General features: G+C 43.8%; 1 protein-coding gene across 1 annotated transcript; it reads left to right on the forward strand.

The window, feature by feature from the left end:
* Nucleotides 1-4,662: 4,662 nt before the first annotated feature.
* On the forward strand, nt 4,663-16,715 carry SNAPC1 (small nuclear RNA activating complex polypeptide 1). The gene is made up of 10 exons (XM_082484994.1): nt 4,663-4,796; nt 5,487-5,646; nt 6,876-7,016; nt 7,470-7,574; nt 8,592-8,750; nt 10,536-10,610; nt 11,241-11,303; nt 12,063-12,204; nt 14,268-14,345; nt 16,213-16,715. The coding sequence occupies exons 1-10, from the start codon at nt 4,669-4,671 to the stop codon at nt 16,245-16,247; spliced, it is 1,086 nt and encodes a 361-aa protein (XP_082341120.1). The 5' UTR covers nt 4,663-4,668; the 3' UTR covers nt 16,248-16,715.
* Nucleotides 16,716-26,878: the final 10,163 nt, after the last annotated feature.

Here is a 26,878-nt window from a genome sequence, read left to right on the forward strand (position 1 = left end):
ACTCTCCCCAAGTAATTATTAATTAAATAATTGCAGATTATGGCCCAAAAGAACAATTAAAACTTTACATTGGTGGCAAGTTCAAGACTTCAAAGCTTACTTTAGATGAATTGGTCAACTCTGCTTCCAATGAAATACAAGTGTAGGAATCAAAAAAAAAAAAAAAAAATCTGATGATTACAGGTTAAACTACTGCATATTTAAACAACTAAACAACGTAGCAGAAATGGGGGCTGTTTACCAATATCTCCACTGTAACACTGCTGAATGAGCCATTTCCTTTCAACAGTGCCTGTGGAAGTTGGGAGTCCTGAGTACCCCACTGCTGTGAACCAGTCCATAGCTGGACATGCCAGAGGTCAGCCATCTGTTCCTGTCCCCACTGATTAACTGCTACTGAACAGAACACACATTCAAATGTCACTGCACTTATGCAAATTATTCAAACTGTAATTGTCCAGCATGAAAATAGACATTTCACAGGCCAGGAATACTTTGTAGGAAGACCATTTTCGTAGGAATTCATGTGAGTTGGGTATCCAGCTTTCACTAAAAACACCATTAGCAATTAGGCACTTAGCAATTAGACTCCCTTGAAAGCTCCCTTCTAGAGGACTGTGACTTTTGATCCAAATTCTAGAAATGAGTTGTCATTTTCCTTCTGCTTCTCTGTTTACCTTGAGCAAGGCTTGCCAAGTTACCAAAAAGTTAAAGAGTTTGCTACTGGACTTATACAGTATGGTAGAATTTGTGAATAATAGCAGTATTCTCTCATGAAGAAGTGGTATATTTTAATGGAATTCTTTTTTTGGAACCAAGTACAACGTATTGCAATTGATATCTTTTGAAACATTTTGACATACTTGTGACTGTATTTCTTTTTGATTGTGTAACAGTATAAAATTCAATAAAAGAGAGGGTTTGTTTCTAATTCATGACATCTGTGATCTTTCTGTTAATCTCTTATCCCTGTTCTAAAAGACGGAGATGACAGATGGCAAAATCATTTTTTAAAGTGAACTAAAGGACCACTATGTAGCATAACTAAAACTCCTTACATGTTTGAGGTCTGACTTACCTACTACTGAAGTCAAAAACTTTGACACTAAGCATACATGGGGCCTATTTTCCAAAAGAATTTATAAATTCTGTCTTGCCCGTACAGCTGAATCCTGTTCACCGTAGACACAATGGTTATCCCACCTGAATTAAGTAGACCACACGCATGAACAAAAAAGGTTAAGTTTATCAAGTTGGATGTTAAGGACAGTGTAGGTTTTCCTGTGGGAAGCTAAAGAGAGAAGAAAGCAGCAGGTACAGAGCCAGGGGGACAGAAAGTGTTTATGAAACCTCTGAGTAATCACATCAAGAATGCCCTTAATTACAACACAGAAACTACTTTGAATCCAAGGTGATGTCTCCAGGTGAATTGAGTTGCCCTCAGTATATGCAAATAAATTGACAAGAACTTGTGACTCTTGATGTCTTGTTAAATCAATACCTTTTCCTATTGCACAATTAAAAATATTTGCAACATTTTTGCTTGGTTGGGAAGTCTGAAAGCAGAAGGCACATGCAAGTGCTGTCACAGTAGAGTATGATCCTGTTATTTGGTATTAGTTATAGGTTTGTACATACATAAGTTTGAATATGCTATTTAATAAAATATATCTATGATTTATTTTCATTAAAATCCAGTAAAACATGATTTATTTTCATGTTTTCAATTTGAAAATGTATTCTAATACAGGGGTGTTTTGTTTTTTTTTTTTTTTAAAAAAGGAGCTGTCTTGCACCATGTGCAATTGGAGAACACCCTGTTATTTATATCTATGCAGGATAAATGGCCTTATAACTTGCAATTTATAAGCTAGGAATTAAAAGGGCAAACAGGACTTCATCCTTTTTTTTTTCTTAGGAGTTAAATAAGAATAAGAAGAATATACAGCAACCAGCACACTCTTCCTTACATCATGTAATTATTTTTTTATTTTATTTTGGAAGGCAGTCTATTAAGAATTAAAATGTACTAATGAAAAATTTGAAGGAGCACTACATGAAAACACACAATTTATCAAGAGTAATAATGAGCCTAGAAATTGACACCGTATTTCATTGTATATACCAGAAAAGGGCAATTCTACCAAGAGACCCTGTTCCTTTTTTTTCTCTGCGTTTTCATTCTTTACATTGTAGCCAAGGAAAGACTTAGTACATGTTAACATACGAGCACATCATTCTCCTCCTCACTACATCTTACATCATCTTACACAATGAAAGTGTCATCACACACCCCATCTGCCTTAGGAAAAAAAAAATAAGTCCATCCAGCGTTTCTTGAAACACCATCTCTGAGAAATCACAACACTTGCACGCTTAAAATACAAAAATCAGAAAACACACAAGCTTTACAAATTCGGCATCACTCCAGAGCCAAGCTCCTCTGCTCCTTTTAGATTAAGGGATAACTCCTGTCACGAAGCAGGGCTTGGCTTGACCTGTAAGTAAGTAACGACGAACTCACTCCATCATGTGTTAATTATCAACTTGCTTGTGCTTTGAATCCTTAAGTCCTTTGGGGGGGGGGGAAGTACATTGTAACTGTTTTCCCAACAGCGTTGGCATTCTGTTTCAAAATCAGTACAATCTGTTGAAGACAGGGTCGCATACAGCATGAACGGGGTCACTGCCCTACGTCTCTAAATATGAATCCAAATGATAGATGAAAATGTCTTGTCTTAAAAAAAAAAAAAAAAAAAAGCCAACCCAAAACCCAGCAGGTGCAGCTCTCCCCCTGCAGCTGCTGCTCTCCCCCTGCAGCTGCTAAAACCTGCCCGGTTCATATTTAACAGCTATGGTAACGCGTCTGTTCCTATAATCAATGACAGTGGCAATCAGTGGTGCTTAGAGATAACAGCTGTTTAGCCGATGGCCATTCATTTCCTACTCATCTATACAGGCTGCTAAAGGTTGGATTCCAGCAGCCTTTTGGGAAATACAATAAATACGGAAAGATGCTTTAGTGCCTGAAGCATTGCGGAAGCTACTGTCCTTGTAGGAGCCGATAGCTTGAAGCACCTAGCTTTAAGGAGCAACCTTTGGATCAATTAGTTGCCGCTAACGGTGAACTGGAGAACATCACGGTACCAGAGCCGGCAGAATTCAAAACTCATTTTGCAGCGGGTGATTAATGGAGAAAGCGAAACGTGAATTTTTAACCCGGTCGCAGTGCGAAACTCCTGCGGGTTTAAACGTCCCAAAAAGCCGCACGCACCGCGCCCTCGCTGCTTTTCCCACACGCCGTTCTTCACCCCCCCGAGGCTCCCCCAGCGCAGGGGCCGACCTCCCGCAAGCCGAGTCCGCAGCCCCCTCCCCGGCCAGCGATGCCGAAGCGTTCGGGCGGTCTCCCCCCGAGCCCGGGGACCCGCTCCCCAGCGCAGGCGCCGCTGCTGCCGCCCAGCCCCGCTGCCATACGGCCGCGGCCCCTCTCCGGCCAAAGCCCCGACCGCGGAGACCGTTCCGCCCGCGGCCACCGATCACGGCAACGACGCCCTGAAACCGGAGACCCCCGTCCCCCCTTTAAAACCCTCCTGGGAACTGCCGGAGGGCTGCGGAGCTTCCAGGGGAAGACAGTCCCCGTCCTTCCACCCCACAAAAAGACTCCTCCAGAAAGAACACCTTGCCACCGCGCCCCAGCCGGTGCTCGCCGCTCGCCCGCCTCCCCCGGTACCGCAGGTCCGTACTCACTCGGAGCTGGGGGGCTCTCCGACGCCAGCGCTCCTCTCCCCAGCCGCCTCGGTAGCTGCTCGCCCCTACGTGCGCGGCGTTGCGGGGAAAGGAGAGCCCCCGCCGCCCGGCTCCGCGCCGCCGGCGAGGCCGCGCCCACCCTCCCTACGTGCGGCTCGGCAGCCGCGGCCCCCTCCCCGCCCGCCCCGGCTCGGCTCGCCCCGGCCGCCTACGTGTGGCCCTGCATGCGGGGAGCGAGCGGCGCGCCGCTCCGGAGCTGCAAGGCGGCGGCCGCCCCGGATGAGACCCTGCCCGCCGCGCTCGCTCAGGCGGAAGGAGGGGGTAGGAGGGGGGGCTTCCTGCCGCCGCCGCCGAGCCCCGCTCCCCGCCGCCTGCGGGCGGCGCTGGGAAGGGGACACCCCCGGCGGCGCCGGCAGAAGCCCTTCTTCGTGGGGGCAACATCTGTCCGGGAGCGTGGCGGGGCGTCACGTCCACACGGGTGCACGGCGGCGCTGTCGAGCCCTCGCCCCCCCCCTCCGCCCCACCCCGCTTCCCTCAGCAGACCCCGCCGCTCCCAGGCACGCCGGGCTGGAGGCTGCCGAGCCCGCTGAGTAGGGGGCTTCTGCGGGGAACGCCGAAGCCCCACCGGCATCCCCAGCCTCCCTGGGGCTGTCGCATGGTGGCCGCTGCTTGCCGCCCAAACCCCTTTCCTCCCTCCGGGCTGCTCCCCGACTGCGGCCCGGGGCCAGCCGAGGGCCGGGCTCGCCCTCCAGGGCGGTGGGGGTCAAGGAGGGATAACCATCCCCGAGGCGGCCCCTCTCTCTCACAGAGCGGCGTCCCCGGGTAACGGGGAGTGCGCACGCGCGGGGAGCTGCGCAGGCGCCCTGGGGAGTGTTGTGAGGCGGCTGCGCATGCGTGCGGTGTCGCGGCGGCGGAAGAGGGATGAGCTCGGTGCCGGGGTTGCAGGTGGACTGTGAGGAGCTGCTCGGCGCCTTCCAGGAGGCTGATACCGTCCGCTTCGAGCGCTTCGCCGAGCTGTGGCAGGAGCGCCGCTTCCACACCATCTTCTAGTGAGTGAGGAGTTGCGGCCGGCCCACCCCCACCCCCCCCTCCGGGCTGGCTCATCAGCGGCCTGCCCGTGGTGGGCCGCCCTGAGCGGCACCGGCTGGACAGGCAGCGGATCCGGCCGCACTTTTGCCCCTCTTCGCCCTCCTTCGCCCCCGCCCCGCCTCAGGGAGCCCGTCTTCCCTCTCCCAAAGCCCACAGCTCTCCGCTGCTGAGCTTGCCCCGTGGTAGTACCGGAGACCTTAAAGGGTGGTGTTGGTGAGCCGTGTTTCCCCTTCAGGCATAGCTTTTGGGGAAGGTTTGCCTGGCTGGTGTATAGGTAAACGGCAGCGAAGCATCGGTCCCCTGTGTAATACTGGAAAACAGTTATTAGGGCAATTTATTTTGTATATTAGTAATGCACGTGATTTGAACACTGGCTCCTCAGGGAGCTTGGTGCAATCCTCATGAGATTTAAAAAAAAATGATTATAGGGCACTGTATTTTTCATGTAAGATCTAATTTAATACAGAGAATTTCATGCAATGCCGTGTGAGAGCTTAAGGTCTGTCTGTCTTTGAAGACTTCCCAGAACTTGGGCCCTATGATAATGTTTTTAAAATAATACCGAAGGCTTGCTTCTGCATAATGGGTTTTCTAAAGCCCACACTTTTAAATTTACTTGCTTTAACATGCTTCCTTTTTGTTTACTTTAGTGGTAGAATAAGACCTCTGGAGAGGAATAAGCTCACAAAGAAGACTTTAGAACTGGCACAGCAGTACTTCTTGCCCCCGTACGCTTTCCAGATTCGAGTTGGTGCTCTGTACCTTTTGTATGGGCTCTATAGTACACAGCTTTGCCAGCCAAAACAAAAGGTAATTGTTCTTGAGGTTTTCTTCTTGGGAGATACTAGATGTAAGATAACTGGTATGCCTTTGTCTGCTTTGTCATCATAAATGGGTAGGGCGTTTCCTCTCTCTCAAAAATATTTAGAACCAGATGGTCCCTTTGGAAAAGGTAGCCTTTCAAATACCTTTGCGTTTGAGAACTTACATGGTAGTGACTAAAATGTTGCTTATGCCTCCTAAATTGTAGCTATGGTCTCAGAAATCTTGTTTACCAGATAGGAAGTTCTTGTCTGTTCAAAAATTAAGATGACTAGCTTTCAAAACGGGAACAGAGAACGTGCTCATCAGCTGTAGGGTGAACTCCATTATTGCCTCAATTATTCCTTAGAATTTCAACAGACCGAAGACTGGCTGAATTATTCCCAGTTCCTGTTAATCAGAAGTAGAAGTGGAATTTGTAAATAGGTTAAAAGGGTGAATGCCTGAATGACTTGTCTCCTTGCTGAATTTAGGACAGGGACCACTACATAAAGGAGTTGGAAACTCAGTGCAAGTAGGATTGGTTTACTTGGAAACTGTGTGCTGTATGTTTTCTGTATATGCACAATTGAGTCCAAATCCTTTAAATAAGAAACTGAAGGTTAAGTGTTCTACAGTGATGACATTACATCTTATATCTTAACTTCAAAGAAGTCAATACATTTTATGGAGATGAACTTGGGAAATTTTAAAACTGCTGCTATATAGCAATTGTTAGAGAGTTTGGGAATTATCAAAGCAGCTAACTTAGCAAATGAACTGGACAGAATATATGGGAGAGGAAGGGAAGCAAGAAGACAGGGATACTTTTATGAGCATTTCACTGGCGGCAAATCATGGTATGAGTATTACTTCCTCATCATCTAGGTAGTGGGAATCTCTGAAGTGTGTATTGTTCCAGGCATCTTAAAATGTGAAGACTTTACTTTTTCAAATGTCGAAGAGGGCTTGTGTTCCATGTCACTGTCAAAGAAACTTAACTGCAGTGAGAATATTTAACGCAACAGTATAATAAGCTTATCTGCATAAAATTTTGGTAGTAGTGACAAATGTTATAGTAGGATCCTTTCTGTAGTTCTATGCTCGTGTGACATGTTACACCCTAGACATCCAAGTACTGCGCATAGTATAACGTGATCACAGTAGTCAGCTGAATTAATTTTTTATTTGTTGAAATGTGCAGGTCAGTGTGGCAATATATTACTGTTTTGTTGCAGATCAGAATTGCATTGAAAGATTGGCCTGAAATCCAGAGATTTCAACAGGACCTGATAGACTCCCAGCATTATGATGCAGCATACATCTTTAGGACACTGCGACTTGCCAGAGCATTCCATTTCACAGCAATGCCAAAGCTAGTGAGTTATTACAATAATGACTTATCATTTTTAATAAAATATCTTCAACTTTTGGTGGCTGACAGTTTAACAGCACTTATGTTTAGTTTAGCTTAGAGGCTGTGTTGAAATATAATATGTTTTGCTATATGTAGCTAGGTGCGTGACGTAAGCTTAGAGGATGTTTGAATGTAGCATGCTTATCACCTGAAAATATTTTTTCAGTATCTATGTTCTTACTGGATTTGGGATGTCTTACCATTTGTGGAAATGAGTCTGGGTGCTGGATTAAATTCTTGACTAGGGAATAATTTTTGAAAAGTTCTGACTGAGCACTTGATGGTGAAGCTGCTTGCTATTGTTGGATGAGATGGTTTTATGCCTTTCAGCATCTCTTGATTGTTGCATGTCCTCAAGAGGAGGCGCCATTGTTAAATTTGGTTTTAGGTTACAAAACATTGTCTCTTGCTTTAGCTAAACTACAGAACTAAGAAGAAGATTCAGGAAAATGAATTTAAAGAAGAATTTAAGGACCCAAGTAACAGAGTAAACAGCCTCATCACTAATGACGTACTGGAGGTACAGTGACTTTTAAACTACAGATTCATCTCTGGGTGTGTTTTTTTTTTTGTATTTTTCTTCTTCTGTTGTCCGAGAGCTATAACTTCTCTAATTAGCACAGTCTTGTCCTTTGTAAATCTTTTTATGGAATCCCGACTAGGGTAATAGTCTGTGCCAGCAATTTAACCAAACCCTGAGAAACACAACATTTAGTTTCAAATAATTGTGGTACCTTTTTCAATACTGAAATATGCTCTAGTGTTTTGTAGTTTTGCCTCAGTAAGATGTAAAAGGGGAAGGGTATAAATTGTTAAGTGTCAGTTAGGCAGAGAAAAATGGAAAATGGTGGGTGGGGGGAATTGTGTGTGTTTTTATACGTCTGCAGGTTGCAGCTGGAGGCTTGACACTCGTAGTAATATGACTTTACATATCTGCAAGTTTATAGCCTTCTATAACCTTAATTTCTGATTTTAAAGCTTGGTTTTGTTTAATATATAGTACATTTTATGTAAAATTGAGTAATTCAAGCCAGGTATAGTTGCTTATGTTGCTCGTTATGACTCAGTAATAGATCTTTGTTTACAGTTTTTTCCAGTTGCTGCTAGCAAATATGTATCATCAATAAGGTTGACTACAGTGGTACAAAAATCAGTGATCCATGAAATGACAGGGTGACAAGACCTTCTTCAAAAGGAGGAATTAAAATGCTTCCTCCAAAGAGATGAAAATAGACCACAATATCAGAATGAAACCTCAACACTGATTCTGAGTATCACTGAGACTTCCTCCTTAGTTTAAATAATGAAAGATACTCTTTCTTCGTTTGCCTATTGGTGGATTGATTGGACAGTGCTAGGTAGCAGTATTGCTAGGATCCCTAAAACTGAACTGATACAAACAGAATCTAACACTCCTGCTAGTTCAATGGTCTCCTTAACAATGGTTTGTATAACCCTGGTTTTGTTCATTGAGGACTAATACTGCTTTACTGCTAGAATCTTTTTTTCCTGGAAAGACTCTGTTTTGTTATTTTAGGAACTGATGAATATTCACGACCACTATCAGAAAATGAAGTGTGTCATTTCAGCTGACAAATCCCAGCCAGACAAGGCCCTGAGCTTGATAAAAGATGAATTTGTAATTACTCTTAAAGACATAACTTTGGAACATCAGGAATGGCAGCAGAACAGAATGGTAGGTAATATCAACTGTTATGCTGTGGCAACTTAACAGATCGTATGAAAATGTAAGAACTGTCTTATTGTTGTTACCTCTGTGCATACTTCGTAAATTTCAGACTTAAGTAGAAGGAATTGTAACATTGAAGGCATGGAATGAGTAAAACTCTAGGCAGGGTTATGATATGGGGGGAAGGACATGGACTCTTATGTGGTAATGGCTCTATGATAACATAAGTAATTGCTGGGAGGCGAGCCCTGGAAGATGTAACTTATGGTCAGTAACCATATGGGCATATCCAGATGGTAGTGGTCAACAGCTTAATGTCCAGGTGGAGGTCAGTGATGAGTGGTGTCCCTCAGGGGACTAGTACTGTTCAGTGTCTTCATCAGTGATTCAGACAGTGAAATGGAGTGCACCTTCAGCAAGTTTGCAGATGACACCAAGCTGAGTGGTGTGGTTGACGCTCTTGAGGGATGGGATGCCGTCCAGAGGGACTTGGGCAGGGTAGAGAAGTGGGCCCATGTGAACCTCATGAGGTTCACAAGGCCAAATGCAGTGTCTTACACGTGGGTCAGGGCAACTCCTGGTATCAGTACAGGCTGGTGGATGAAGTGATTGAGAGCAGCTCTGAGGAGAAGGACTTAGGGGTGCTGATGGCTGAAAAGCTGGATATGAGCTGACAATATGCGCTTGCAGCCCAGAAGGCCAACCATATCCTGGGCTGCATCAAAAGAAGCATGGCCAGCAGGTCGAGGGAGGTGATTCTGCCCCTCTACTCTGCCCTTGTGAGACTCTACCCGGACTACTGCGTCCAGCTCTGGAGCCCTAGGAACAGGAAAGACATGGACCTTTTGGAACAGGTCTAGAGGAGGACCACAAAAGTGATCAGAGGGCTGGAGCACCTCTCCTGTGAGGACAGGCTGAGAGAGTTGGCGTTGTTCAGCCTGGAGAAGAGAAGGCTCCGAGGAGACCCTATTGCGGCCTTCCAGTGCTTAAAGAGGGCTGATAAAAAAGCTGGGGACAAACTTTTTAGCCCAGCCTTTTGCAATAGGACAAGGGGTGATGGTCTTAAACTGAAAGAGGAAATATTTAGACTAGGTACAAGGAAGAAATTTTTTATGCCGTGGGTGGTGAAATACTGGAACAGGTTGCTCAGAGAGGTCAGGCTGGACGGGGCTCTGAGCAACCTGGTCTGGCTGAAGATGTCCCTGCTCATTGCAGGGGAAGTTGGACTAGATGACCTTTAAAGGTCCCTTCCAACCCAAATTACTTTATGATTCTATGTATTAGAATGACTGTATGAAATACGTCTGTAATGGTTATTCTTGGTTGCCCTGGTTCCAGCAAGGATGGGGTTAATTTCCCCAAGGAGCCGGCAGGGGAGGCAGGTATTCCATACCATGTCACCCATGCCCAGCTATAAGAGGCGCCGGGGAGAGGGGGGCAATAGCCACTTGGGGGCCGGGTCCGGGTCCGGTCGGTGCACGGCGGTACTGTAATCGCGTTCTTATACTCCTTTATCGGTGTTACTGTTTTCTTTCTTCTTCCCTTTGGCTGTTCTATTAAATTACACTATTTCAACCCACGAGTTTTGCCTTTTTCTGCCCATTTTTCCCACGGTTCTTTGTTGCCGGCTGAGGCCAAACCACGGCATTGGTTCAAGGAAAGGCCATAGTGTAAGACCAACAAAGAAAACAGGCACATGTGTAAATATTTGTTCTGGTTTTCACAATTCTTGGATTTTAGCTGCATTGTATATGACAGACATTTAAAAAAATTTATTTTTTTTTTTTCCAGAAATTATTCCTAAATGCGAAAGAAACTGATGAAATATCAAACAAAAAGGAAGAGGAGACTTTGCTAGGATCAGAGGTAAGAAAAATGAACAAGTTTGCTACATTGTGCAGGCAAAATCTTAGTTTCTTGACTTCAGATCACAGACTAAGCAGTGTATGTCAAAACTTGATAATAGTGTCAAAGTAAGTTTCAGGAATAGCTGGTTGGGTTGGGGGTTCTTTGGTTTTAAATTGCATTGTTTTCTATTAAACTGTGAGCATTCACGGCTCTGATAGCACTTGGATGCTTGCAATAAAAAGCTATAGTCTGTTTCAGATAAGGAGAGGAAACAGCTGTATTTTCTCGGCCAAACTCCTTTATTGTTCCTCCTGGAGTTTTAACTATTGATTTTAGTGCTACGAAATTCTCTCATGTTTTATTTACCTGCTTGTTTCAATTTTGAATTTGAGTAAGATGTGAAGTTTCAAATTTTACTTTTTTTTCTCCTGGGCTTTGTGAAGGCAGCCAAAATTATGCTCTGTCTTTTCAATGAAATTTGAGCTTTGTTTTTTAAAGTATTAAAGTTTGGCAGCATTCTAATATAGCTCTAATTCTAATTCCAGAATTACTGCTGTAGTGAGATATTGGTCAAATAATTGTCTGGTTTCATATTGCCATAATAGAACATGACAACTTTTTTCTGACTGATCTTTTGTTTATTTGCAGGGTTCTGAAAGAGCAAATGCATTGGCTAGAATCAAATACAGGTCTTACTCTGCAGTTGTTGAGGTGGGTATAAAATTTGATGATAGGGATGTAGTTAAAACTGTTATTTAAAAATAAATACCAGTTTAACGTAAATGATGGGCCCAAAAGGAATGAGTTAAAATTGAACTCTGCAGTTCAGCCTTTGAGTGTTCTGTTTTCCCTATCACTGGGGAAACCCGAAGTCCTTACTATTCTTGTTAGATTTATGGAAACAATGCAGATATGGTTTATGCTTGGGGGAGTTCAGTTTACAAGGTGTCTTTTAATGTCGGCGCTCTGGTTTTTAAGTAGATGGAATTAAAATAGATTAAATAAAAATACTTGCGAGTTTAATGGCTCAAATTCCGTGAAGCTTAGATATTGGAATCACAGTCCAAACTTGTGAATATGCAGTGATAATGTTTTCCAGGCATCTAAGCAAAATATGATAGTAAAGAAGCTTTGTGATGTGGCAGTTTTTGGAAGTGTTCCTTTTGCTTGCACACAGCGGTGCAGGCTGATGCCAACAGAGAGTGGTTTGGCAATAAATGAATGTTTGATTACCCGAATTTTAAGTGACAAATCCATTATATCATAGAAGGGCATTGTCCTGTTAAACTGAAGAACAGTAGCTAATGGGAGTCTTCCTATCCTCCCTTCCTCCTTTCCCTACCCTGACATATGAGGAAGTTGATTCCTTTGGTCCTTGCTGACTTGTGAAGTACTGGGTGACGTACAGTAATATGTGGCTGTAGCATTTTAGCTTTTTTTGTATCATTCATGTGTATGTTTTGGTTCTAGGCTTCCAAATCCAGAAGACATCGTCAAGTAAAGTTAGAATCTTCTGAATCAGGATCAAATCATGGGAAATCTCCCAGCCGAAGTAAAAAAAACAGTAGGAGACCACAGCCAGCAAGTAGGAGAGATGCTGTGGAAATCAAAGGTATTTCTCGATTGTATTTGTGCATCTGGAGAGATTGCAAAAGTTTATCCATTGCTTTGCTAGCTGAGGCAGCTGAGTTAAATTTCAGTGTTGATTAGTGGAGGAAGATGAAAGAAATGTTTTGTGATAACCATATCATAATTGAACCTTTGTGCCTGTTTTCCACAGTTGGGTCAGGTAAAAAGACAACACATGTGCATGCAATTTGTAGTTAATCTGAAGTCTCATACACAGTCCTGCTAATTTTTCTCTAGAAAATCATGTCCTTGGAAAAGCATGTTCTGTGTGGCAGTGTCTTAATTTTTCCTATTGCCATATAGCAAACATACTGGAGATTAAAATATAGGTCTAACTCTTTCTTTTGACAGCTTCTATTTTTGAAGTTATCTTTTTGATGAAAGTCAGCCTCTTTGATAGTTAATACCATCTTCATGAAATCCAGAATAAACCTTGCCTGTTTCTGTTCTGTTGCTGGGCTCTTAAAGGACTATCCATTAATATTTCTGAAGAGAAAATGATATCAATATCTTAACGACAATGCTTTGTAAGGCTAGTACCTGGACTATCACATCAGTCATTCTCCTTCCATCTGATGGTTGTTATTTGTTTTGTTCTTTTATTTCTGAAATTTGTAGTACTTTCATGTGAACCTAAATATTTTGTCAACAACTGATGCAGCCTCAAAACTCTTTTTAAATCCTTTTCTGAATAATAATTGCAATTATTATATTTTAACAGGGTAAGACTTGTTTAGTTTATAGCTAGACTTAAATTTTACCTTCTTGACAAGATTTTTTTTTTTGTACTCCTGTGAGTTGTTTTTTATGGTTCTGTTCTGTAATTCTCTTTTATTTTTCCTGATAATTAACATTTTTAGCTAGGAATAAAAGCAATTTTAAGGAGCAAACTTTTTTTTTTTGAAAGCAGGTACAGAGTTCTTTAATCCAGTCTCTGGGACCTTTTTTCTTAATTTGAAAATGCGTCCTGGAAGGAAGTACTATTAACTTCTTGTATTTCATACAGTTCTTACAGTTCTGGGTTATTTATAATGATATAAGAAGCATTGGGGTATCCCCGTATGCAGTCAGTGAAGGCCCTTGCTTAAAATAGTCAGAAAAAGACTTCAAACTTCTAGCAAGAAATATTATGGAATATGAAATGCATATGCCTATAATCTCCCCTTGAATCCTGTGGGAAGGATAGAGTTTTTGTGAATGACAAGAATGGCTGGGTGAATGTGGGTGAAAATGCTTATAAGAAAGAATGAGTAAGTGAGGATGTGGTGAACATTTTTAAAAGAAAACTGGACTGTGAGCTCCTTTCTGCCTCAGAGGAGGAGTTTTTGAGGAAAAATTGATTTGCCTCCAAAGCTCCTAAGTGAGTATCTTTTCCATTTCATTTATTTGTGAAGCTTGTTGAAAGCATGATGCTGAGAACAACAATTTAAAGGATTAGCCATTTATACGGATTCTTGTTGTATGGTGTCATCGTTTCTGTTAATATATTCTGAAAGAGGTCAAGTCTCAGAACTTGAGGTCTGACTCACATCGACATGGGATTAATATAATACTTGGTGTGAGTGTACTTTGCTAGATCAGAATAGGAGGTGAGGAAGGAAAGGCAGATCAGTTATCTACTTCAGGTCTCTGTTGAAACGATCATATCTGAACTGACCAGTGATTTATTTAGTTAGTTAGTTTACGATCATAGCATTTATATCATCTGGATTGGTGCAATTTTTTGCACATACTTTCCAGATATTTGCACATCCCTACTTATGCATCTTTTTTCTTGTCATCCAAGAGTGTCTTTAGATGTTTTTATCTCCCGGTTCTGAAAATATGGGAAATAACTTTTCTGAAGGAAATCGTCTTTCTATTATCCAGCTTTTAAACTGATAGAAGTTGCTCTGCCATTTAAGTTCATTTAAAGGTTAAATGAAATTGAACAGAAAAATAGTTTTGAATAAACATTGTTTTGAAGGCAGTGATTTCATTTCAAAGTTCCAAAGGCTTACTTAAGCTTAAAAAAGCTGACAGTTTTTCCTAAAAATGTATCTGCAGGTGAAATGCAAGTGGCGGAAACTGTTACTCGGCATATTGGGATGCCTGTAATCACAGAAGAGAACTCAGATGAAGAAGGTACAATGATTGAAATTCTAACAAACTGGTGACTGTTTTTTAAGAGCTCTCTACTACGCTGTATATTTCTGAAACTAAAGCTGATGTTTTGGACCATGTGCTCCTGCCTTGCAATAGCTAGGTTAGTTTTTAGCCTGTAAATTGTTGCATGAAAATTAAAGCTTTGCTCTGAGACGTTGTTGCGAGCACATACGTGGTGGCAAATCCTGAGAGTCATGTTTTTTCTGTATAGATTTCATTATGGTGTGTTTGGAGTTAAAATTAGTTCAGTTAAAAGGAGACTTACTCTTCTATAATACAAATCTGGCTTGAAGAGTTCCAATGTGTAGGGAAAAGTGATTTTTCAGCCATTGTCCCACTTACAGAAGATACCTGTTCTAGTAGCTCTGGGAAGTCCTGTAATTTGCACTTGAGGTTAGAATAGCCCTTCTTGCCTTCTGCTTTGTGGAAGTGAGGGGACAGAGAAGTTTGCCCTCTAGCCTTAGCTGGGCAATGCTTCAAGGATTAAGTTCCAGTATCCATCCATGTACAGTAAGAGCATCCTCTGCTATATTAGAAGTTGAACGACATAGTTGGGGTGGGATTCCGGGAACCTCAGCAGAACAGTGGGTGACTTTGCTATCACTCTTGTTACTGGAAATAATGCAGTTTTTATTTGGAAGCAATGGTAAAGCATGTTTCTCAAAGCTGATTGAGCTGCTCTACAGAAGCATCAAATGTGTGTAGTACAAATTGAGATGTTAGATGATCTTGAACTGCTCTGCAACTCAGAAGCTTCAGGGTCTGTCCTCAGTATTGCTTGAGGAGAACATAAGCACCATGGAACAGACACTGTACAAAGAAAATTGTATCCTCTTTATCTGAAGGTACCTTATGTTGCTGTGCTGTAGGAAGAGTGCAGTGTACTGCTTTGCTGCTATGTCTCAAACATGGGTAGTGCTCCTGGGAGAGGAGCTGGCCAGCTAAAGGCATGAATTCCACTGGCAGTTCTAGCTAGTCTAAGACCGATGAGTCTTGCTTATGTAGTGGAAGGCAAACTTGATAGAACAGAGTAGAATTTAATTAGGTTGCTTAAAGGGAGAGCAAAGGGTAAAGTACAACTTCTGGAAAGCTTTAATGACGTGGATGAGTGTGAGGAGTTAATTTACTTTATGGAGTTAATTTACTATCCAAAACTGTATGTAATGGAAGGATATTACATACAAGGGAGCATAACAACTATTAAAATACATTTGTAGTGAGGTAGCACATATTTGCTCTTTTTAAAAGGAAAAGAGCATTTTGTATGGAAATGAGATTACATTCTCTGATCACCTTAGTTGTAGACAATGTGAATTCATTCAATTTTTAGATGGTCAAATTGGAGGCCCAGTGGTGCATTTCATATTGTACTTTTATTTATTTATTTTTCCTTCGAGTTGTTGTGGACGAAAAGTTTCTTTCTAAATCAGGAATATTCTTCATTTCTCAGAATTTAACAGCAAATTCAGATGCTTTAAAAATATCCATAAGCAATCTCTCCAGGGATTTTGTGCTTATTTTGTGAATACTCAATTTGTCAAATTCACAATGAAATCTTAAAGGTGTTCATGAGGAGTAAAAAGCTCTGAAGAACGAATAAGTTTTGAAGCATGGTATTTTGTTCATCAGTGGAATTTTTAATTGATGTTTTGAATGGTAGTGTGCTATAGAATCTGGAAAGATTTTTTTTCATATTTAAAACCATGGTGAGAGGAATTGGGAGGGGATCTCAAGAGCTCAAGTAATTCATTTCTTTTGCTGGGTAGAATTAATTCTACCTTAATCATTCCCATGAGGGAAGATAGATTGAAAAGCTTGTCAGAAAAATCTCTCTATTTCCTTTCAGAAGTATCTCTCCCCAAGAGGAAAAGAAGATGTTAGAGGATTCAGTTGGAGAAGTACTAATGTGAATTTTAATGACAAAATGTAAATGTCAGAGGTAACACAAAGTGCTTGTTTTGGATGCCTTTGAATGTACAACAAGAAGTGTCTGGGACCAGAACCACAGGTGATGTTGGAATACTGGTAGTGACTGGTGGACCTTAACTGTCTCAAGGTACAGGACTTGATCCCCTTTATTCACCTGGTGAAAGCTGCTTGTGGGAGACAAAGTTGCTGTGCTCTGTTTGAGATGGAAAGAGAAGATGGTTGCTTGTTATATTTGGTTTGTGCAATGTGAGTTATCACTTGGAACTCATGTTGGTCTGCAACGTTGTTTTTAGCTGAGGCTGTTGAAAGAACAGCTCACAAAATATTTGCCTGTATGAGACATGTTTGGAATCAGTTATCTCTGAACATAAAATTAAGGTTACTGACTGTTTAAAATTAGTACAATAAATTATTTTTCACACTTTACTTGCTCCATGTTCTAGTGTGCAATTTCAGCAATGTTTAGTCATGGTTTGATTCCATAGGTGTGGCAAATGAACTTGGTGATAAGCCTTTTATTGTACTCTGTCTCCAGCAAATCTAGTATCAGGAGATATTAAAATGAAGAAATATAATGTGCATTTATTAATACTGCAGATGACCCTAAGCTGTACAACGACAGGACTAGAATTCAAAATGATCGTTATAAATTGGAGAGGTGATGTGGAAGAAGCGGGTGTGGAATTAAACATGAAGCTCAGTACTGAGTACAGGTACAGAATGCGAAAATTATTGCTAGGCAACAGTACTGCAGAAAAAGCAAACAGACTGAGAATGGTAAGCTGGAGTATTTTCTGTAAACAATAACAAGCGCTAGAATTGGTGTCATTATTCAGCCCTGTAAGGGTATAGACTTAAATACCCCCTTCTGACCACAAAAGTTCAAGAAGAACATAGATAGTTGGTATTTTGTCCCATTGATCATAGCTGTACTATCAAGAAAGGCCAAAGGAGTTGAGATGTCCTCTCCTACAAGAAGAAATACAAAATAGAAATTTGAAAGATTTTGCATATAAAAGGGGCCTAACATGAGTGAATTAGTTTGGTAGTATGACTCTCAAAGTCCACAGGAATTGAAGTGCCCTTATCTAGAAGAAGAAACACTAAGTGGAAATATAAATGAATTGAATACAAAATGGGTGGTTCACGTCCAGCTTTTCATCTACCAGCACCCCCAAGTCAAGGCTCCTCTCAATCCCTTTATGCCCCAGCGTGTATTGATACTGGGGGTTGCCCCAACCCAGGTGCAGGACCCTGCACTTGGCCTGGTTGAACCTGATGAGGTTCGTGTGCGCGCACATCTCAAGCCTATCCAGGTGCCTCTGGATGGGATCCTGTCCCTCAGATGTGTCAGCTGCACCACTCAGCTTGGTGTCATCTGCAAACCTGATGAGGGTGCACTTGATCCCACTGTCTATGCCATTGATGAAGATATTGAACAGTCAGGTCCCAATACGGGCCCCTGAGGGACACTACTTGTCACCAGTCTCCATCTGGACATTGAGCCCAAGACTTCATCTGACTGCCATGACTTTTCAAATGTCATGGAGAGTGGCTTGGCAACTACATCAACCAGTTCCCTCAGGACTCTGGGATGCATCTTGTCAGGTCCCGTAGACTTCTGTATGTTCAGGTTTCTCAGGTTGTCATGAATCTGATCTTCTCTTGCAGTGGGAGGGACTTTGCTCCCCCAGTCCCTGTCTTGAAGTCTGTCCATTCAAGAGGTGTGGGGAGAGAGGTTGCCAGTGAAGAATGAGACAAAGTTGTTGAGTGCCTCAGCCTTCTCCTTATCCATTGTTACCAGTTTGCTGGTCTTGCTCATCGGGGGGGTGGGGGCGTATGCTTTCTTTGACCTTCCTTTTCTGGCTGACATGTCTGCAGAAGCCCTTCTTATTCTTTGCATCCCTTGCCAAGTTCAGCTCCAGCATGCCTTCCTGACCCCATCCCTACACATCTGAGCAGCGTCCCTATACTCTTCCCAGGATACCTGTCCCTGCTTCCACTGCCTGTGCATTTCCTTCTTGCCCTTTAGTTTGACCAACAGGTCTCGACTCAGCCATGCTGGTCTCTTGCCCTCCTTTCCTGATATCTTACACCAGGGGATCAAGAACCCTTGCACTCTAAGGAAAGCATCCTTAAAGATCTGCCAGCTCTATTCTGCCTCCTTATTCCTGAGGGCAGTTTCCCAGGGGATCCTATTGACTAATTTCTTGAAGAGCTGGAAGTTTGCTTTCCTAAAATTCAGGGTCCTGATTTTACTCTTCGCCTGACCCATATCCCTCAGGACTGCGAACTCCACCAGTGCGTGATCACTGCAGCCCAGGCTGCCTCCCATCTTCATGTCACCAATTCACTCACTTGCATTGGTGACCATCAGGTCCACTATCACATCCCCTCTGGTGGGGCTGTCTATTACTTGGCTTAAGAAGTTACCTTTGATGCACTCCAGGAGTCTCTTGGATTGCCTACAGCTTGCTGTGCTGCTTTTCCAGCAGATGTTGGGATGGTTGAAGTTCTCCAGCAGGATGAGAGCCTGTGAGTGCAATGGCTCCCGTATTATGAAAACAAGTGTTCTTTAATTTGTTTATAAAAATACATAGATGTAAAATTAAAGTTATGCTTAAGTATAGACTTAGAACTGCTGACTATATGCAGTGGTAGTATTTCAAAACAGTAATCCTGAGAATTTAGAGGCAGCTGTAAGCAAAGTTTCATAATGCTGGTGTAATCTCTTAAAAAAAATTTAAAAAATCTCTTGCTGCAGTCTGATGGGCTTTTAAAAACAGGAGAGGGACTTCCTAAAATGCTTCATTGAAGCAAGCAGCTATGACATGGCTTAACCCCAGCCAGCAACTAGAGCCACGCAGCTGAGTACTCGCTCACCCCTCCCTCCCCACAGAAGGGTGGGGAGAAGATGGAGGGGGGGAAGGGGAAAAAAAACCCAACCTGGTGGGTTGAGAAAAAGAGAGTTTAATAGAAACAATAACAGTAAAGGAAAAATAATAATAATAATTACAATAATGACATGGGTCACTTTCACTGCCTGGTGAATTGGCACCCTCTGGAGCAGTGATTCCACCCCCCTGGCTAACCCCCATTTATACACTGAGCATGAGGTCTATGGTATGGAATATTTCATTGGCCATTCCATTGTTCTGTCTGTGATTTTATGGGAAGCTGAAAAAAGTCCTTGAATAGTGTGAACATCACTTAACAACAACTAAAAACAATAGGTATTATTGACATTACTTTCACAGCAGTCACTAGAAAGAAAATTAACTGTTTCCCAGCTGAAACCAGGACAAGCTGTCATTAAGAAAACAAACAACCCACCCCCTCCCCCCCCAACAACAGTAAATCTAGACTTCCAAGAATATTGTTTTCTAGTATGTAACTTCTCTCCTGGTTATAGCCTCGCCTAATACAGTAGTCTAAGGCTGCAAGGAAACTTCCATCTCTGTAACGCCAGTCTACCTTCCAGCTGACCTAGTAGATAGGAGTGAGATAACATGACAATATGTGTCTGGATGTCGTTACAGTTTTTGTAAATAAACTGGAGAAATATGGTTTGGCTGCAACTTCTCTAAGAAACTTCTCCAAGATGGAGGTACAACTGACTGAAGAACTACATTCATACAATAGTAATCACCATTTCTTTGGCAAAGCTAAATGATCTTCCAAGTGGAAGTTTGAACTAGTGCTATGCAATGTTTACAAAGTATAATATGAGTGATGAAAAGCAGAATAAACTTAAAACACTTACAGGTGACATCAGTTTAGAAACTGTTTAAGTGGAAGACATTTTCCAGTATAATTCTTATTCTTATAATGCGAGAAATCAACAAGGTCTAATTAAGTAAAGGTGCAAAAGGCTGCACTTGGAAGGATGGGTGAAATGCACATACCAGCTGGGGAATGCTTGTGTAAGCAGCTCTTCTCAATCTGGAGGTTTTTGCAGCCCTCAAACCAGAGGTAGATCAGCAATACGGGGGGATGTGAAAAGTTATAAATGCCACGGATGGCAGTGGTGATCTGTGTTGTGTACAGTTTGGGCAGAGTGTAGGCATCACCTCTAGAATAATTAAAGAATCCTAAAAAAAAAAAAAAAAGGCAACAGAAAGACTGCAGGAGAGCGTAGTCTGGAAAAGAAAGGGTTTGGCAGTGAACTGTCTTCACAGTTTTGTAATCATGTGTTTATGTAAATGGTGATTAATTGTTCTCCATGTTCATTGAGGTAGAGCTATACAATTTACAGCAACATGACTTTACTTAAGAAGAGATTTTTGCAGTTAAATAAACAGTTTGGCCTTATAACAAAGAAGCAGAGTCACTTTTACTGTGGGAGTCCAAAACAAAGTTGGAAAAACATTAGTCATGGTTGTCTGAGAAAAAGAATCCTGCTTTGGAGGCAGGAGGTGGACTAGAGAATACCTTGAGGTTCCTTCTAGTCCTACACTTAAATGTTTTACATAACATGACCCTATGCAGAGAGAGTTTATATTATCACACATGCATAGCAAGTTCTTCAAATGGCCCAGGTATTTTATCCCTTCTTCTCTGGTATGTTTCATTTTCAAGTTCATTGTACTGCTGGAGTTGCCCATTCATGCTTGCTCTGTGGATGTGGCTTCCTCACCCCATTTTCATCTTTGCCCTCAAATCTGGGCATTGGATTAAGCCTGGTAATGGAGTACTTCCCTCCTCCATCGGTATGCCACCCAACACTTGGAGACAGGACTGCAAGAACTTCATGGGCTGCAAGGGCTTGAGAAATATGCTAAAACTCTGTCTTGCTCCTAGCACTTCAGGATTCGAGTCAGTCTTCTCTGTGCAGTGCCGTAGTTTGGCTGCAATAGAAACACGCAAAGCAAAATTATGTTGCAATAGCTTCAGCTTTCTGTAACTGGAAATGTAAACCTGGATATGGAATATAATGGAGGCCGTAAGGGCCAGCAATCAGCTACTCAAGGTTATCAGAGATGGGGAGCAACTTGTTTGTTTAGAAGCGGGTTTGGTATGTGTGATGAAAAGCGAGGTAGCATTTAAATCTCAGAGACAGGCTTGGGGCAACCCACTGTGCCTCCACATTAGTTTTGGACACGGGGCTGCGTGTTGACAAAGTCCACCCGAGCGAGGGTGGAGTTGGCGGTTACGCCATGCACGCTGCTACCAGGTCAGTACAGCCCTAAGGACTCGGGAAAAGAGGTGGCACCAAATTTTGGGAGCCGGGGTGATGCCGCTTACCCTCCCAAATCGGATTTTTCTGCGAAATTTCCCAGTCCCGCCTTGTGCTGTGCACGACCTCCCCCGGGGGCCGCGGGTGCAGCCGGGCTGTCGCCGCCCTTCTCGCTGTCCCCCCGCGCCCAGCCCGCCCCGGGCAGCGCTCCCCCGCCGCCCGCTGCTGCCCCGGGGGCGGCACCGCCGCGGGGAGAAGGCAGCGCTGCTCCTTGCCGCGGTCCCGGGGGACCCCACCGCCGCCGCCGCCGCCGCCACCCTCCTCCCCGCGCCGAGGCGGGGAGGCGCCGGGCGGGTCAGCGCTCTCCCCCTCCTCGCCGGCGGCGGCCCGGGCCGCCTCACCGCGGGGCTCCGCCGCCATCGGGCAGCGAAAGCGGGAGGCCGGGCCGCCGCCGCCGCGGCCATGGCGACGGTCGGTAAGTGCGGGCGGTGCCCGGCGCAGGGGCGGCCTCCTCGGGGAGGGGGTTGAGGCGCCGGCCGCGCCCTTCCCTGGCGGGCGCGGAGGGCCCGTGGCCTCCCCTCTGCCGGCCCGGGCTGAGGGGAGCGGGGCGCCGCGGGCCAGGGGGAGCCGCGGGGGATGGGCACGGCACGGCGGGGTGAAACCGGGCCTCGCTCCGGTGCTGCTGCTGCGACCGGCGGGGACGCTCCGCAGCCCGAGCCGGGGCCGTTGGGCTCGGCTGGGCGGGAAAAGGGGGTGTGTGGGGTGTCCTCCTCCTACTCCTCCTTCTTCTCCTCCGTAAGGAGACCTGGCGGCGCCGGCCGGGCCGGCTGCGGGCGGTGCCCCCTCCTCCCGTCGCCGGGGTATCTCGGGGATGGGGATGGTGGGGATGGTGGTGTGTGCTGCCTGTGCCCTCCCCACGGAAAGAGAGGAGCAGGTGGGCATACACGGACACCGATTTTAGGAAGAATAAAGAAACAGGGAAGCCTGCTTTGAAGATACTAATGAACAGGTGTTCTTGTAATTACGGGAGAGTCGTCATTGTCTGTGCGCTTCTTCACTCGCAGAGGTGCCGAGTTGTTGGGTTTTCTGACCACGCTATAATACAATTGATTTTAGGGATGATTGCCTTCTAGTTTTTGATTGATTGGGTTGTTGCCTGCCGCCATGTACCACCCTGGCTGAGGTCTCGGCCGCGGCAGTGCTGCTGCTGCACGGAGGGCACGTGTTTCTCTTTGTATTTCAGGTCACAGCGCTGGCGAGTTAAAACCTGAATCTCTACTGTTAGCCATGGTCCCGGTGGTTTCCTCCTGATTTACTGTAGAAATGCCAGCATCAGTGCTTACTGAAGACAGCTGGCTTGATTTTGCTCTATCTTTTGTCAGGTTTTGGGCGAAAATAATCACCTGAGCCTTGACCAGGTGTCAGGATGGCACATAGCAGTTTATAAGCTCTCGGGAACAAAATCCTAGGCTTAAGCTTTTCAAAAAGATTGGACTTAACAGGGAGTCTAATTTCCCTCTTCCTTTTGTCATTTGGTAATGTCCACCTGTGTTCCTCGTTTTTTTCCAAGGCTCTATCGTTAAGGAAGGGTCATCTCAGGCAAGGCCCAGGTTGATGTGAGGTGGAGTCGTTCGGTGCTTTAAAGTGGCCTTAGGAGAATAAGGAACTGCCCAGGTTTGTTCAGAGTAACGGTGTGCCTTTACCTAGCAGAATCTGTCCTTTGGTTAGTTAGATCCTCAAAGCAGAGATCCAAAGGCACTTGGAGTGCTCAGTACATTACTGAATTATCGTTAGTTTATATTTTACAGCATTTGACAAATTAATAAAAACACTGTGAGTGCCTTCTCACCTCTGTTCCTGCTGCAGAAATATGAAATGGACAATTATACAATATTTAATTAATTAGATGTCTTTCTGACCCAAAAGTCAGCAGAGCTATTGCTTTATTCCTTAAACAAGAATAACTGTCTCCTCCAAATACTTACAAGAGGTGTTTTTTATTTAATGTACCTGTTCTTCTGGTAGTAGGCTCAGTCTTTGGGCTGAGGTGGCTGGTGGGTGATTGATTAGGGTGTGGGGGTAGCTGAGCTCCCACCACCCCAACCCTGTGCTCTGGGTTTTGGGGCGTACGGGGCCCTTGGATCAGCCGTGTGGACAGGTTCTCCCAGCCTGGCGTTATAGCAGGGGTGAGAAGAGCAGCAAATGAGATTTCATTTCATAGTTTGTAGCCTCCTGAGCATCCAGAAGGTTGGTGTTCTTTCTAGTGAAGGAGAATTCAAGGAATTTTTATCTAGCATTTTAACTTAGTCATGTTATGCTTCTTTTTCTCTTACTGTAAACGTGAGGAGATTGAACCAAGAGAGCAGCAAATGGAACATTGAGCAGTTTCTTACGATGCTGTAAGTTAACTCCTCATAAACCTAACAAATATGAGGGATGGGATTCCCGATGAAGTATGATCAGTGCGTTGATCATTGCAGTGGTGAAGTGATGATACGCTGACCGTAAGTGTAAGAAGGCAGCCTGGAGACATATGCATCGTCTTACGCTTCAGCTGCTGAAGCTTTGGTGTGGATCGCCATTTCCCAACCTGCTTTTAGCTGAGTTTTGCTTGAGAAAGTTGGAAACGTTTGTGCTTTGTTGGTTGCTGTTCCTTGTAGTTCCTTCCGTGTGTTGCTGTGCTGGGGCTGCCACCTCCTCTCACAGGTGCTGCAGCGAGACCAAGCTAATAAACCCTGCTAGACTCATCTGACTTGGTCCAGACCCACTGGAGTATCTTTCACTGCCTGTTGTTTTGTGCTCATTTTGCGTGCCAGTCCAGATCTGGCAAACTTCTTTTTTTTTTTTTTTTTTTCCCCCCTCCCTGCTCTATCTCAGCCTTAGTCATCTTGTCCTTTTGAGCTGAGATACTTGCTTTGGCGCGTACTGCGTTCAAGGCTGCCTGTGTGCTTTGTGTTCATTTGGTTCCTTGGTGGTTTGCAATGTATGATCTTGGTAAGAACATCTAACAGTTAATTCCCGATCTGGTTGAAAATTACTAAATGTTTGGATTGAGAAGTAATAACCTGAAGTAAAGAAGACCTGAGGGAAGCCTACTATTAAAATGGCATTCCTTGGACTCGGTGTTCTTGCATTAAATTCCACTCAGTTGTAAACTATGATTTTAATTGAAGTGGGGAAATCTGGATTGTTCTGTTTAGCTTTATATCCAACAGGCACTTTAGAGGATGCCAACCCTGCCTGTACTTGCACGGAGCAGTGGCACCACTGGCAGAACTGGGGGTTCTTGCAGATCGGGGAACTTTGAGAGGAGCAGTAGCATCCTGATAGCTCAGGTAGTGTTGAATTCTGTCCTTGTATCAGAGTTGTTTCTCAGAGAAGAGAATAATAGCCAGAGGGTCTCTCTTCCTCTATATTCTGGGCTGCCGGAAGAGGTGGTGTTGATGACTCGAGGTGATCAGAGATATGCGTTACAGCAGTCTGCTTTGATTTTTGTTGTTAAATAATTGATTGCTGCTGCTGGCTGGAGGATCAGAAGTGAGGAAGTTTGGTCTCCAGTAACTTTGGCATCAAACCCAGTTTGCAACGAGTACAGCCTGAACACAGTTCAGGTCACTGCTAAAGAGAACAAAATACTGTGGATCATTTGAATACACTTCTAATACTTATAATGGTATTAAATATAGTATCCTCACAGTATTAAGTATGTTCTGTACATTTTTAAATTAAAAACCTCCCAAGAGAATATATTTAAAAGAGGGGGTATGACTGTTCAGAGTAATTTTTAAATACTGGCAATATATTGGCTTTCATTTGAAAGTTCATTGTATCTGGGTTTTGTTTTCCCTGGCTGGGGATGTGTAGAGAAACCAGCAGTGTTACGGGGATGCCCACGTTCCCTACCACAGGTCTGAGGCATCGGAGCCCAACCGCATTTCATATCAGCAACCCCTTTTGTTGTGTGGATGGGTGTGCTGGCCGTATTCCACCCAAAGGCAATTCCACTCTGCTAACGGTCCGTTGGTTGTTTGAACAAGCTTTTAATTAAACAATCTATACCTATGTATTTGTATCACTTCATGTACGTGGGTATCACGCTGCTGTAATGTGGTGCTAATCCCTATTAGTGCAGTAATAAGATCCCAGGCACAGTAACTTAATCCTCAGTGAATTATTCCCCTTAAAGATGCTAGGAATGGATGTTGGTCTGGTATAGCAATCCAGAGGAGGATACTCTTGTTCTCTTGGCTCTTAAGATCCTTGTTAATATGAAAATACAGGCAAGACTGGTAGATGCTTTGTTAAAAAAAAAAAAAAAAAAAAAAAGCGACCAACAACAGTCCACAGTCTTGTTGCTTAGCTTCCCATGTCTTTCTGGATGGCAAGAAGATGTGGGTCTTGAATTTTTATGGTGGTGTTAGGAGCTGGCATGCCTGACCTTGGAAGACAGGTACCTATTGCAGCTCAGAGTGCAGGTAAAAGTCAATTTTGTGCCAAGGATGATCTCTCAGTACTGTGTTTTCTCAGGGCATCACAGCAGAGTGAGCTCCATGTCCTGTAATGTGTGGTCCTGAGTTGCTGAGGGAGGAAGGAGCCTGGAGGAGTTGCTCTGACAACAAGCTGTGGTGGTTGGGGTCTCTCACCTCAGGCCATAACTCAGCTGCCCTTGTGAGCCCGTTGCCCTCCGAAATTACCTCCTGCACCTGTGTGCTTGATGCCTGACTGTAAAATTGCATATAACTCTGGAAGGCCTTCTTGAGTACTGCCACACTGGTGCGTATCAAAAACCTGCTATTGGAAAATAATCAGAGCTCTTGGATTTTTTTATTATTATTATTATTTTTTGTGTATTACCTCTCATTTCGTTTTGACGTAGTATTGCTTAAATTCTTGCTAATAATAGACCTACATCACATCTGGCTGTGCTGAAAGCAAATCTTGAAAAGTGCCTGCATTGTGGAAAATATTGATTGCAATTGTGTGTTCTTTTCTAAATATGTGAAACAGTTTCATAAAGAGCTTGTATTTGTGCTTATGCACCTGTCCCCATGAGAAAACATTGAAGTACATAGTCAGACTTCAAAATAGCTTGCAAAATAACTTGGAGAATGTATTAAATCTGTTTCCTTCCTGTTTTGATTCAAGTGGGGGGTATTCTCCAGGGGCGCTGCCTCTGAGGAGAGTTTGTTTTGAGCGTTATTATTTGCAAAGACAGGCAACTTCATATGCCTAGGAGGAGAGGGTAGGGAGTGCTTCAGCTGAAGAACTGGGATGCAGTTGCAGGGGTGTAGGCAGCGTTCCTTCTTTGACAAAATAAAAGCTAAAGCACCGCTGGGCTTGTGGACGCTAGAGCCAGATACAAGTGAGGTACCAAACCCAACATTTTCGAGCATGTAGGACACCTTAA

The sequence above is a fragment of the Vanellus vanellus genome, assembly GCF_965231255.1.
Source record: "Vanellus vanellus genome assembly, chromosome: 6".
Lineage (NCBI taxonomy): Eukaryota > Metazoa > Chordata > Aves > Charadriiformes > Charadriidae > Vanellus > Vanellus vanellus.